The sequence below is a fragment of the Lynx rufus genome, unplaced genomic scaffold, assembly GCF_022079265.1.
Source record: "Lynx rufus isolate CCGP_SWC_20201006 ecotype Redwood Valley unplaced genomic scaffold, mLynRuf1.p SCAF_1, whole genome shotgun sequence".
In the NCBI taxonomy this organism is placed as follows: Eukaryota; Metazoa; Chordata; class Mammalia; order Carnivora; family Felidae; genus Lynx; species Lynx rufus.
In genome coordinates this window covers 13982964-13995072 of record NW_025814823.1, presented here as the reverse complement: position 1 = coordinate 13995072, position 12109 = coordinate 13982964, and the positions used below count along the sequence as shown (strand labels likewise).

At 35.2% G+C, this 12109-nt stretch overlaps 1 protein-coding gene across 7 annotated transcripts in view; it reads right to left on the bottom strand.

Annotated features, from left to right (window-relative positions):
* NBEA (neurobeachin) overlaps positions 1 to 12109 on the bottom strand; it is a 691423-nt gene that overhangs the window by 518042 nt on the left and 161272 nt on the right. For all 7 annotated transcript variants that reach the window (XM_047078787.1, XM_047078803.1, XM_047078809.1 and 4 more), the window contains 2 exons: positions 3129 to 3281; positions 1822 to 1990 (listed from right to left, as the gene is read on the bottom strand). In XM_047078787.1, the coding sequence (XP_046934743.1) occupies positions 1822 to 1990; positions 3129 to 3281 (322 nt within the window). The remainder of the gene's footprint in view (positions 1 to 1821; positions 1991 to 3128; positions 3282 to 12109) is intronic.

The window sequence follows — 12109 nt, the reverse complement described above, 5'->3', positions numbered from 1 at the left end:
ATTAGTATGTGTGAATATATGATGTGCCTGGAGTAGAGAAAACTCTACCATGCTATAGTGTTAGAGAACAAGGGCTCTCAGTCACATAGACATGATTCAAATTTTAGTTCTATCACTTTGTACCAACTTTCACCTTCCTGACGTACAAAATAATAGTGATACCGACTACAAGCTATATGTATACGCCTATGTGTATGTGTAAACATGTCTATGTATATATAATTACATTACATATAAACAATTGAACAAAATTAACAGATGGAATGCTTAGCAGAGATTCAAACTCATGGTGAACATCTAGTAAATTTTAGGCATTATCAAGATTAAAAGCAATAAAAAAGTCATAAATGACAGAATAATATATCAGACTGTATAATATAACTTTTAAAGCCCTATCATTAAAAGACACAAAATAAGCTAATAAATGAATATTAGAATGCTTCTACGTTATTTTCCCTTACTGAGAATTAAAAAAAATTTTTTTTAATGTTTATTTATTTTTGAGAGAGAGAGACAGAGTGTGAGCCGGGGAGGGTCAGAAAGAGAGGGAGTCACAGAATCTGAAGCTGGTTCCAGGTTTTGAGCTGTCAGCACAGAGCCCCATGTGGGGCTCAAAATCTCAAACTGTGAGATCATGAGCTGAGCCGAAGTCAGACGCTCAACAGACTGAGCCACCCAGGCGCCCAAAAAGATTTTTATAAAACAAAATTTTCAATGTCTTTGTGAGTATGCTGAGAAAAGCACTCTAACATATTACACAGTAACTATTCTCAATAATCCTACATAAATCAAAGACAGAAGTTAATTATTATATACACAGGTGTAAACACTGCATTACTTATAAAATCAAAATTTCAGGGGCGCCTGGGTGGCTCAGTCAGTTGAGCATCCGACTTCGGCTCAGGTCATGACCTCACGGATCCTGAGTTCCACCCCATGTCAGGCTCTATGCTGACAGCTCAGGGCCTGGAGCCTGCTTCGGATTCCGTGTCTCCTTTTCTCACTGCCCCTTCCCCACTCATTCTCCATCTCTCTCTGTCTCTCAAAAATGAATAAACATTAAAAAAATAATAATAAAATAAAATAAAATAAAATAAAATAAAATAAAATAAAATAAAAATTTTAGAAATATGTAAATGGCACATTCTTTTGGATTGCTACTTAGAGCCCAAAAAAAAAAAAAAAAAAAACCATAAGAAAAAAAAAATCAAGAAAATCTCAATTTTGTTAAGAGAGTTTAAGTATTTCATACATTTAATTCAATGAAATTTAGTGGAAGCACACACACCAAACATGTAACAGTTACTATTCCTGGGATTTGGGTATAAATAATATATTTCTTCTATATCATTTTATTTTCTATGCTGAGTATGTATTTTTATATAATTAGGAAAATTAGCAATAACACAATGAAGAATAAAATTAATTTCTACTATACTTAGAATAAAGGGTAAAGTCTGGGGTAAAATATAAAAAAAAAAGGCAACAATCTCAAAGCACCAAAACAACTATATTAGAACACAGTGGCCATGATCAGTTTCATCTGTTTTTAATACTATGCCTATATCTTCCCAAGTATCAATAAGTACACTGGCTAAAAGGTAGAATATTATTTTTTACCTGACTTTATTCTAAAAATAATTTAATATTACAAATCCATAAACTTCTCTATCACAAAAAGCTCTCAACACATAAGGCTACTATCTAAGAAAGACAATAGTTCAGGATATTTTCATAACCATGCACATCTGTTCCCTATAACAGTACTCAGCATACAGAACAGTAATAGTACCATGAATACAGTGGTAGTGTTGTACTTACCTAATCCTTTAGGTGTAATGCCACTACTGTCAGCAGGATTAATGACCCAGTAGTAATATTTTAATGTGTGCATTAGCTGTAATACTGTTCCTACTCTGCGTATGGTGGTATAAATGGTAGCAGTTCCGATAAATTCAGCAGACAAGTAAGTGTATAGGGAGAGCTGAACCTAATACAGAATATTAGCAAAGCATTAAAATAAATTTAAAATGCCTCAAGTGTTTATTATAAATATACACTTTAATTTAAATGCAAATTAGTAAAGGCCAAGAAAGAACCATTTATTAAGAGGTTAAAAATAACTTTTAATTAAATCTTATTTATATTGAAAAAAATCTGCAGCCAACACATTCTAATAAAACTTATTTTAATAAAAGTAATCTAGTGGCTATTACCAATGAAATAATTTTAAATGACTTAATAATCTATCAAAAGTATCTGATAGGAAGACCAAATTATTTAAGAAGTTAACTAGACTAAAGCCTTTAATCAAAGTATATTTCAGCAGCTGAAAGAAACAGAATATCTATCAGCTATATCATACTTGGAAAAAATATACATAGTCCTATATCCTAAAAGTTCAGGTAGTTTCAAATTTTCTTAACCCACTCCCACAGTATCAGAATCTAAGCATGTAAGCAGAGAGAGGACAAGCCAAATATCTTGTCTAAAAAGTGAACAAACGTCAAGTTTGAATTTAGCACCACAATTAACATGCTAAACAACAAAGGTCAGAACTTATATTATGTAACCAAAGTTGTATGGGAAACTTGAAAACTGTAAAAGGAAGCTCACATTCATGAAAAATGTCCGTTATTATTGGCTAAATTTAGGTAAAAAAAAAAAATAAAAATTTTATCTTGATATCTAAAAAACAATGTATATCTTTATTTTTAAATAAATAATGTTTACAATCATGATATAAACTCTGTATTTACAATAAAAGCAATTTTCCAGTCACTGTGATTATACTTATCATGGCATAATTAGTTACCTGTTACTTCCTGTTTTCTTAGTCTTAATAATCAGTGTAGCAAATTCTTTCTTGGAAAGATATGAATCACAACCACTAACTTCAGAATGCAGTTATTAGATCCAGTTTAATTTAAACTATAGTTTCATTTAGTTTAATATTTGCATATTTCATATTTTGATTGCTGATTCTGTGGAATTCAACTAACTGCTTCAGGTTGACTATAAAACAGGTCGAAAAATCCAAACAAATGCTTTCCACTGGATAGTTTAGGTCCATAACTATAATTTATAATATTACGCTAAAATGAAATGAATGAGAACAAAACATATACCTTTGCCGGTGTATGTATCCAGATGGCTGGGTTGAATAAAATGTGATCACAAAGCTGCTTTAGCAAAGGTGCTCCGTGAGATAAGCCATCAAGGTACTTTGCAAAGGACAAAAATTGCTCCAGGACAGCTCTAGTTATATGGACTCTTGATGACTGAAGAAAAGGAAAAGATTTTCAAGCTAAAAATACCCAGAACATCACATTTTAAAACTGCTGACTTGCAATAAGTACATATGCATTTTCCATATCCACCCCTAATTCGTTAAGTATAATATAAAACTGTATATTTCCTTCAGCATTCAAAATCTAATTATATTCAGAAACATAGCATTTTAAGATAATTCTCTTAAATGACAGTTTGTTATCTGAATCCCTTTCCAGAACACCTGCAGATAAATAACTCAGGTTAAATGCCACTCTCAACCCAAGCTAAAGAAATAAAGTAAGTTATGAATAAAAATGGTCTCAACCCATTTTTGTGTGAGTTGACTAAAGAAGAGATCTCAAAGAAAATTAAAATGGAATACAATTAATACCATGATCACACACACGCATGCACGCACACACACACACACACACACACACACACACACACACACACACACACAAATATTGGGAAAGAGAACTATCATGAGATCCAAACCAACTGGAAAACAAATTGACCCCACCATTCCACTAAAGCCTTTCTTCATAAAATCACAAATGAGTTGCACATGGACAAATACAACACATTTAAAAAGGCAAATCTCACTTTCCTGGAAATACTGCCCCCTTTGGCTTTCATGACCCTCAGATTACTCCCCAGTGCCTTCTGCTTAAAAGATGGGAACTGATGGGGCACCTGAATGGCTTAGTAGGTTAAGTGTTGGACTCTTTGTTTAGGCTCAGGTCATGATCTCACGGTTTGTGAGTTCCAGGCCCACACAGGGTTCCACACTGTCAGCACTGAGCTTGCTTGGGATTCTCTCCTCTCCGTCTCTCTGCCCCTCCCCAACTCATGCTGGCTGTCTCTCTCAAATACATAAATAAATTTTTAAAATTAGCCTACAAAATGTTTATTTAAAAAAAAAGATGGGATGAGGGGTGGGTGGGAGGGGAAACTGTGTGATGGGCATTGAGGAGGGCACCTGTTGGGATGAGCACTAGGTGTTATATGGAAACCAATTTGACAATAAATTTCATATTAAAAATAAATAAAAATTTAAAAAAAGATGGGGACTGCTGAAACTTATATTCTCGTTCCTATAAAACCACTGTCCCTAGACGATATTTTATACTTCCACAGCTTCATGTAACAATACCTCTATTCTAAACACTCCATCAAGATTTTCAACTGCCATCACCAATACATAACCTACTATCAATGCCATTTAGAGAAATGACAGACCTTCCATAATTTAAACCAAACCTTAAAGCTGCATTGGTCGGGGCGCCTGGGTGGCGCAGTCGGTTAAGCGTCCGACTTCAGCCAGGTCACGATCTCGCGGTCCGTGAGTTCGAGCCCCGCGTCAGGCTCTGGGCTGATGGCTCAGAGCCTGGAGCCTGTTTCCGATTCTGTGTCTCCCTCTCTCTCTGCCCCTCCCCCGTTCATACTCTGTCTCTCTCTGTCCCAAAAATAAATAAACGTTGAAAAAAAAATTTTTAAAAGCTGCATTGGTCAATATAGCAGCCACTAGCTATTTGTGGCTACTGAGCCCTTGAAATGTGGCTAGTCCCAGGTGATGGTGTTGTAAGGAAGTATACACTGGATTTTGAAGGTTTAGAATAAAAGACAATACAAAGTATCTATTATCCTTTTTTAATTGAGTATATGCTGAAGTGATAATATTTTTGGATATATAAGGTTAAATAAAATACATTATTGTATTAATTTCACATATTACGTTATGAGACATTTTTATTTTTTTATTTTATCTAAAAAAATTTTTTTTAATGTTTATTCATTTATTTTGAGAGAAAGAGAGACACACACAGAGCGTGATTTGGGGAGGGACAAAGAAAGAGACAGGATGTGAAGCAGGCTCCAGGCTTTGAGCTGTCCGTACAGAGCCTGACATGGGGCTAAAACCCATGAACCGCGAGATCACAAACTGAGCTGAGGTCCAATACTTAAATGACTGAGCCACTCAGGCACCCCTATGAGAAATTTTTACATAACATACAAGGCTTGCATTATATTTTGACTGGACAATGCTGCTTTGGAGTATAATTTCAAATGAAAATATTATAGAGTAAATGCTGTTCTTTAAAAGCTGATAATTCAAATTCAAATGTGAAAAATATGTATTAGTACACAAATGTTTCCTTCCTCATCTGGTGACCTTTTTTGATCCTCCCTAGGATAAAGAATCACCTACCACTAAACCCTGAAGCACAGGTCACATCACATCTTTATCTCCATTACCAGGGATTAAAGTCCAAATAATAGTATAGGATAATTAAGGTCTAAAAAGGACTGAACTGTCTTACCAATTCTACTTCCCATATGGTATACCTACACTCATCATGCTCATAACAAAGGCAACTCAATAAATTTGACATAAGCATGCCATGCATTTCATAAGGGGTCACAAACTCATATGAGTATAATATTCAAATAGTTAACAACAATGTATGAATTAGGGTAGGAGACAATAAATAGTGAGAACTGATGAAGGTACCTAAAGGAATAAAAGTAAAATAAATAAAATAAAATTCGAAACTAGAAAACTTTTCATTGAGCCAAATAAATTCTTTGGAAAATAAGTTTTGCCTATACAACACCAGTTTCCTTCATGTGCCTTCTCTACCACACTCCCTCAACTTGTAAACCCCTTGCATCTGTTTCCTTTACTTAAAGGTAGATTCAATACTCTTCATTTAGTCATACAGAAAATATGCATGTTGAGGACTTACTATTTGCCAGGGACTCTCTGTGGCACTGTGGAAAGAACAGTTAACAAAAAGCCCTGAAAAAGCCCTGCCTTCACAGAACTCAAAGTCTAAGAAAGGAGAAGCCTGGGACGTCAACAACATAAAAAGGTAAAATATGTAACAAGTCAGATGTTAATAAGTACATGAAAAAGCACAGCGTGGACAGGAAATTTGTGGAAGGGTGATTATGAAAAGGTGTTACTGAGTAGGTACCAATTAGTTTTAAGTATAATATGGATAGCAATTATTTTTATTACTAGGCTTTTATTACTAGGTGTTTGACAAAACACCAGTGGTGAGTAGATAAGCAATGGTCCTAACAAAGGTTGGGAGAAAAACTTTACATGAAAATTTTTTAAAAAGATGGAAAAATGATCCTAACAAGTAGCTGAATTGTTAAAGAGTGGGAAGTGGAAGACAAAAACAAATAAGTCTTTAAGGAAAAAGAAAAATCAAAGCTCGGGCAGTCATTTTAAAGGACCTTTAATAAGAAGAATGCAATGTTTTTAAATTTTTAACCACTTTATTCATGGGTAGGGGAAAAAAATTAAAACAAGAGATCAATGGTTATATAAAGCTTTAGCCAGCTCCTTCACTAGCTATAATTTCAGATAGCTTATCTTATAGACTATATTCTTATTCAGTAATGATGATTTCAAGAACATTATCTGATAAATCCTACTTTTACACTTAAAATTCTGAAATAGAACAGTCAGATCCTGTTCCTAGATAAACATTTTCAGAGATCAGATTTTATTCTATAAAACTGTCATGTGTTTACAAAGAACAATAAGGCAATATAAAATCAGACTGGCCATTATGCACGTATTCATTTGAGGAAGTAATTCATAATTTGGAAACAAGTTTTCAACTTGCTCTGTGTTATAAAAAGATACACTAGAAGCATCACATGAGGCATTCCTTCCATATTACTAAAAAAAAAAAGTATCAGTTTTTTCATAGCAATTAAGCTCTTGGGTAGTAGTTTTTATTCTAACATTTATCTTTAGGAAATATCTTTCTAAAACTGTGTTTTGTTTTGTTTTGTAATGTTTTGTTTTGTTTTGTAATGTTTTGTTTTGTTTTGTTTTGTTTTTTATTGGCCTACTCAAAATCCTACCAGGCAGAAAATGAAAGTTCCTTCAGTAGCATGTTACCTTTACCATAAGTAGTACTTAATCCTCCTGCCTTGCATTACTATTAATTATTCACATCTTTCTTTCCTGTTATAAAAGAGAATACTATGTTATTCATCTTTTTTTTGTGTCTGGTGCCTGCCATAATTCCTCAGCAGAAGAGAATAAGAAAAGACAAAACACAGATTAGGAGAAAAGAAGATATCCAACTCTGCTTTAATGAGTTTCGTTTGAATGATTGCTTTGAAATATTTTTTATTTTGATATTTGCTGTCATTTTCTCAAGTAAAGCTATTTAAAAAGAGAGTTATACTTGGATAATTTATAGTTATAAATATGTAAACTGTATGCTCTGAAATTTAAACTATGTAACAGTACTTTTGTGTGGTGACTGAACACATAACTTATAAAATGAACTATATGAACTGTGATAGAAGATACTGGAAATAGAACTTGAGAAGCTAGGGGAAAAAGTTAGATGATAACATTTTACTCCATAAGTAACTAAATCAAATAGGGGCAATAGATGTTAAAGGGAGAAGTTGCTATTCAATAAGAAGAGGTCTTTCCCACATTTAGAGCGGCCCACCATGGAATGGACTACCAGAAATGTTCATTTAAAATTTTTTTTAATGTTTATTCATTTTTGAGAGAGACAGAGAGACTTAGCACGAGTGGGGGGAGGGGCAGAGAGAGAGGGAAACACAGAATCCAAAGCAGGCTCCAGGCTCTGAGCTGTCAGCACAGAGCCCGACATGGGATCTGTGAGATCATGACCTGAGCCAAAGTCGAACGCTTAACTGACTGAGTCACCTGTACGCCCCAGAAATGTTCATTTTTATTGCAGAAACCACTCTACACATAGAGAATATATACTATATTATTAAGGAAATTGTGGAAAATTATTTTAATTACTACAGGTACATCATAAAGTAGTTGATCCTCAACATCCATCTCACTCCTTTTAGGACACCAAGATTGAGCTCCAAATAGCTTAATCCAATATGAATCATTTATGTGTTGTTGTTGTTGCTGTTGTTTGGGGGAGACAGGTAGAGAGCAATTAGTTCAGAGAACCAGCATCAAAATTTTCATGGCAACAAATGATTCAAAGTAGGTCAAGACCTAAGCTGACTATCAAATTAGAGAGACAGATGTCCTTCAGTATCTGGCAGAGGGAGCTCTTCTGCCTACCCCCAATCTGGATGTGAAGGCCTACAGCACTAAGTCTACCCGGAAACATTCTTTTTACCACAAAGGACAGCAACTATATCATCAAATAAAATCATCAGTGACTTGGCAGAGCAGACATACAGAAAAAACCTAGGTCCTTGCTGACATAATGGAGCCTCAGACAACCAAACCCTAAAGCCCAACCTAATGGATATATAGGATGTAGGTTTTACTGGCTGTGCTGATCTACTCCCCAACCTTCCCCATCCTATTTTGTGCTCCAGAGGCTCCCATGCCTGTTGGCTTCCTGTTGGGTTTGACTAGTTAGAGACACCAGCAGGAAATTAGAGGCCAGGAAGAAAATGAAGTTGGGGTATTTATTCTACTAGCTTCACCCTTTCAGGCCAATACACCACATTCTTTTACTTAAGACCACACTCCAGTTGGGTATGATTTCTTCCAGAACTACAAAACTTTCTCTTTGAGTTATGATAAACAATCCTCTCATCTCTTCAAACCTTGCTGATTTCCCTTAACAAGGGAACTTAAGGCCGATGCAGGGCTTGAACTCACAAACCATGAGATCATGACAGGAGCCGAAGTCGGACGTTGACCTGACTGAGCCACCCAGGCGCCCCACTAAGTTACACCTTCTAAGACAAGGACATAAAGCTAAGTGATAGTTAACTATTAGCTTGTTATTAGTTGATGATAAAATAAAAATGGAACTTTAAAAAACTAACTAAATAAAAATAAAGATGTAAACTTTATTATCTATACTATTCACCCAGGAACTGATGTTTAAAATAAAGCAGTATGAATATTCATCTGTAAAGGTGAAAAACATTCTTTTAGGTACTCAAACAAGTATGAAAGTGCTTTTCATTTATTCAATTTAATCCAACAACTATTTATCGAGGCAGGCACTCTTTTAGGACCTGAAGACACAACAATAAGGTGAAAACAAAAAAGATACAGTCCCTGTTTTCATCCAGCTGATGCTTATATTCTAGTGAAAAGAGGCAGAAAATAAACAAGTAAAAAACGTCTGAATCGTGCTCTCAAAAATCAATAGAGAGATAGTGATGACTATGGAAGGGCTACTATTCTATTTAGAGGGATGAGTGAAGAATTCTCTAAGATGTCATAAAGCATAAAAGAAGTGTAGAATCAAGCCATGTGGACATCTACAAAATGAGTGATGAAAGCAATGTGAAAAGAAAATGCAAAAGTCTTGACATGGATTCATGCCTGCCATTTTAGCTTTTAAGGGAAAGGCAAAAAGGCTTTTGCATGGCCAGTGCGTCTGTAACAGAGAAAGCATGAAGGGGTATAATGAGATGATGTCAAAGGTAAGAGAATTGTGAATTTACTTTGAGAAGGACGAAGTAGTAAAGTATGGCATATTTTAGGAAGATTAGTCTGACTGCAAGAAAAATAGAGTGTGGATAACCAATGGTGATCGATGGTGATTGAAACAGGATGATATCAATGTGACATAGAAAGGACTAGCATCGTAAGTAGGAAGAAGTCATTCATTCTGGATATGTTTTAATACCAAGACAATTTGCATAGAATATGGATTTATTGTGTGAATAGAGTCAAAAAGTATTAACATTTTTGGTCTGAACTAATGGGTGAATGGCAATGCTATTAACTAAAGTAGAGAAAACTGAAGGATGAAATATGTGAAAGGAAAATCAGTCCTTAAAATTGAGACAGAGGGGCGCTTGGGTGGCGCAGTCGGTTAAGCGTCTGACTTCAGCCAGGTCACGATCTCGCGGTCCGTGAGTTCGAGCCCCGCGTCAGGCTCTGGGCTGATGGCTCAGAGCCTGGAGCCTGTTTCCGATTCTGTGTCTCCCTCTCTCTCTGCCCCTCCCCCCTTCACGCTCTGTCTCTCTCTGTCCCAAAAATAAATAAACGTTGAAGGAAAAAAAAAAAATTAAAAAAAAAAATTGAGACAGAGGAGGCGTGAGTAGGAGAGAATAAAATAGGAGACCAACGAGGTAGGAAGAAAACAAAGAAAGGATGCTGTTACAAAATACAATTAAAGAAAGCATTTCAAGGAAAGAATGTTAAACTGAAATGTTAACAGACCAAATAAGATGAAAACTGAAAACCTTAAGATGTAACAATATGAAGACTACTGGTGACACTGACATGAGCCATTTGAAGGATAAAAGCCTGGGGGCGCCTGGGTGGCTCAGTCGGTTAAGCAGCTGACTTTGGCTCAGGTCATGATCTCGCGGTCTGTGAGTTCGAGCCCCGCGTCAGGCTCTGTGCTGACAGCTCAGAGCCTGGAGCCTGTTTCAGATTCTGTGTCTCCCTCTCTCTGACCCTCCCCCATTCATGCTCTGTCTCCCTCTGTCTCAAAAATAAATAAACGTTAAAATAAATAAATAAATAAATAAATAAATAAATAAAAAAGCCTGATTGGGATAGGAATGGATCTAAGACCAAATAGGATTCCAGGAATATAAGGATGGTTTAACATTTGAAAAGTAATTAATATAATTCACTAAGAAAAAATTGAAGAAACATCTTAATTTTCTCAAATAATGCAGAAAAACATTTGGTAAAATTCACCTGTTTATGATAAGGAAAACTTCTCAGCAAACTTGTAATGGACAGTTTCTTAATTTGATTTAAAAATCGACTAGGGGTGCCCAGGTGGCTTAGCCAGTTAAGCATCCGACTCTTAATTTCAGCTCAGGTCATGATCTCACGGTTCAGGAGATCAAACTGTCAGTGTGGAACCTACTTGGGATTCTCTCTCCCTCTCACTCTGCTCCTCTCTCACTTGCATGTGCTCTTTCTCTTTCTTTCAAAATAAATAAACATTCTTTAAAAAATAAATAAAAATCTACTGAAAGTAATCTACAACATATACCATACTTAGTGGCTAATTATTGAAAGCTTTGCACATGAACTCTGGAATAAGATAGGGATGCTAACTATTACAACTTCTGTTTGGCACTATACTGTAAGTCTTAGTACAATATCAAGGGGAAAAACACAAAAAGAATAAGTATTAGGAAGATATAAAATTTTCTACAAGTAAATGTTTCTGAAAAATTGACAAACTACGAGAATTAGAGGAGTAGCAAGACGTATATAAAGGTCAACATGAACATCAATTATATTTCTATATATCAGTCATAAAAAAAACTTATATTTGAAAAACCTCAAGAATCTAGGAATAAATTTAGCAAAAAGACAATGTTTTCTTCCACAATTCTACCAAAGAGCCCTAAGTAAATAGAAGCATGCACCAAATGTATGAATTGGAAGGTTTAATACAACACAATGAAACACAATGAAAATCCTAGCATTTTTCTGGTGGAAATTAACAAACTGATATAGATGTTAATGCAAATACCCTTGAATAGCCAAAACAATCTTGAAGATTCTTTCCAAAATGGGATAATCATAGAAGAAAATGAAACAGTGACCTATATTAAAATTAAGGACATTTATTCATCAAAAAATATCAAGAGAAGGAGCGCCTGGGTGGCTGAGTCGGTTAAGCGTCCAACTTTGGCTCAGGTCATGATCTTGCGGTTTTTGAGTTCAAGCCCCGCTTCGGGCTCTGTGCTGACAGCTCAGAGCCTGAAGCCTCCTTCCGATTCTGTGTCTCCCTCTCTCTCTGCCCCTCCCCTGTTCATACTCTGTCTCTTAATAATAAATAAACGTTAAAAAAATATTAAAACAAAAATATCGAGAGTGAAAAAGCAGGCTACAGAGGAAGTAATATTCAGA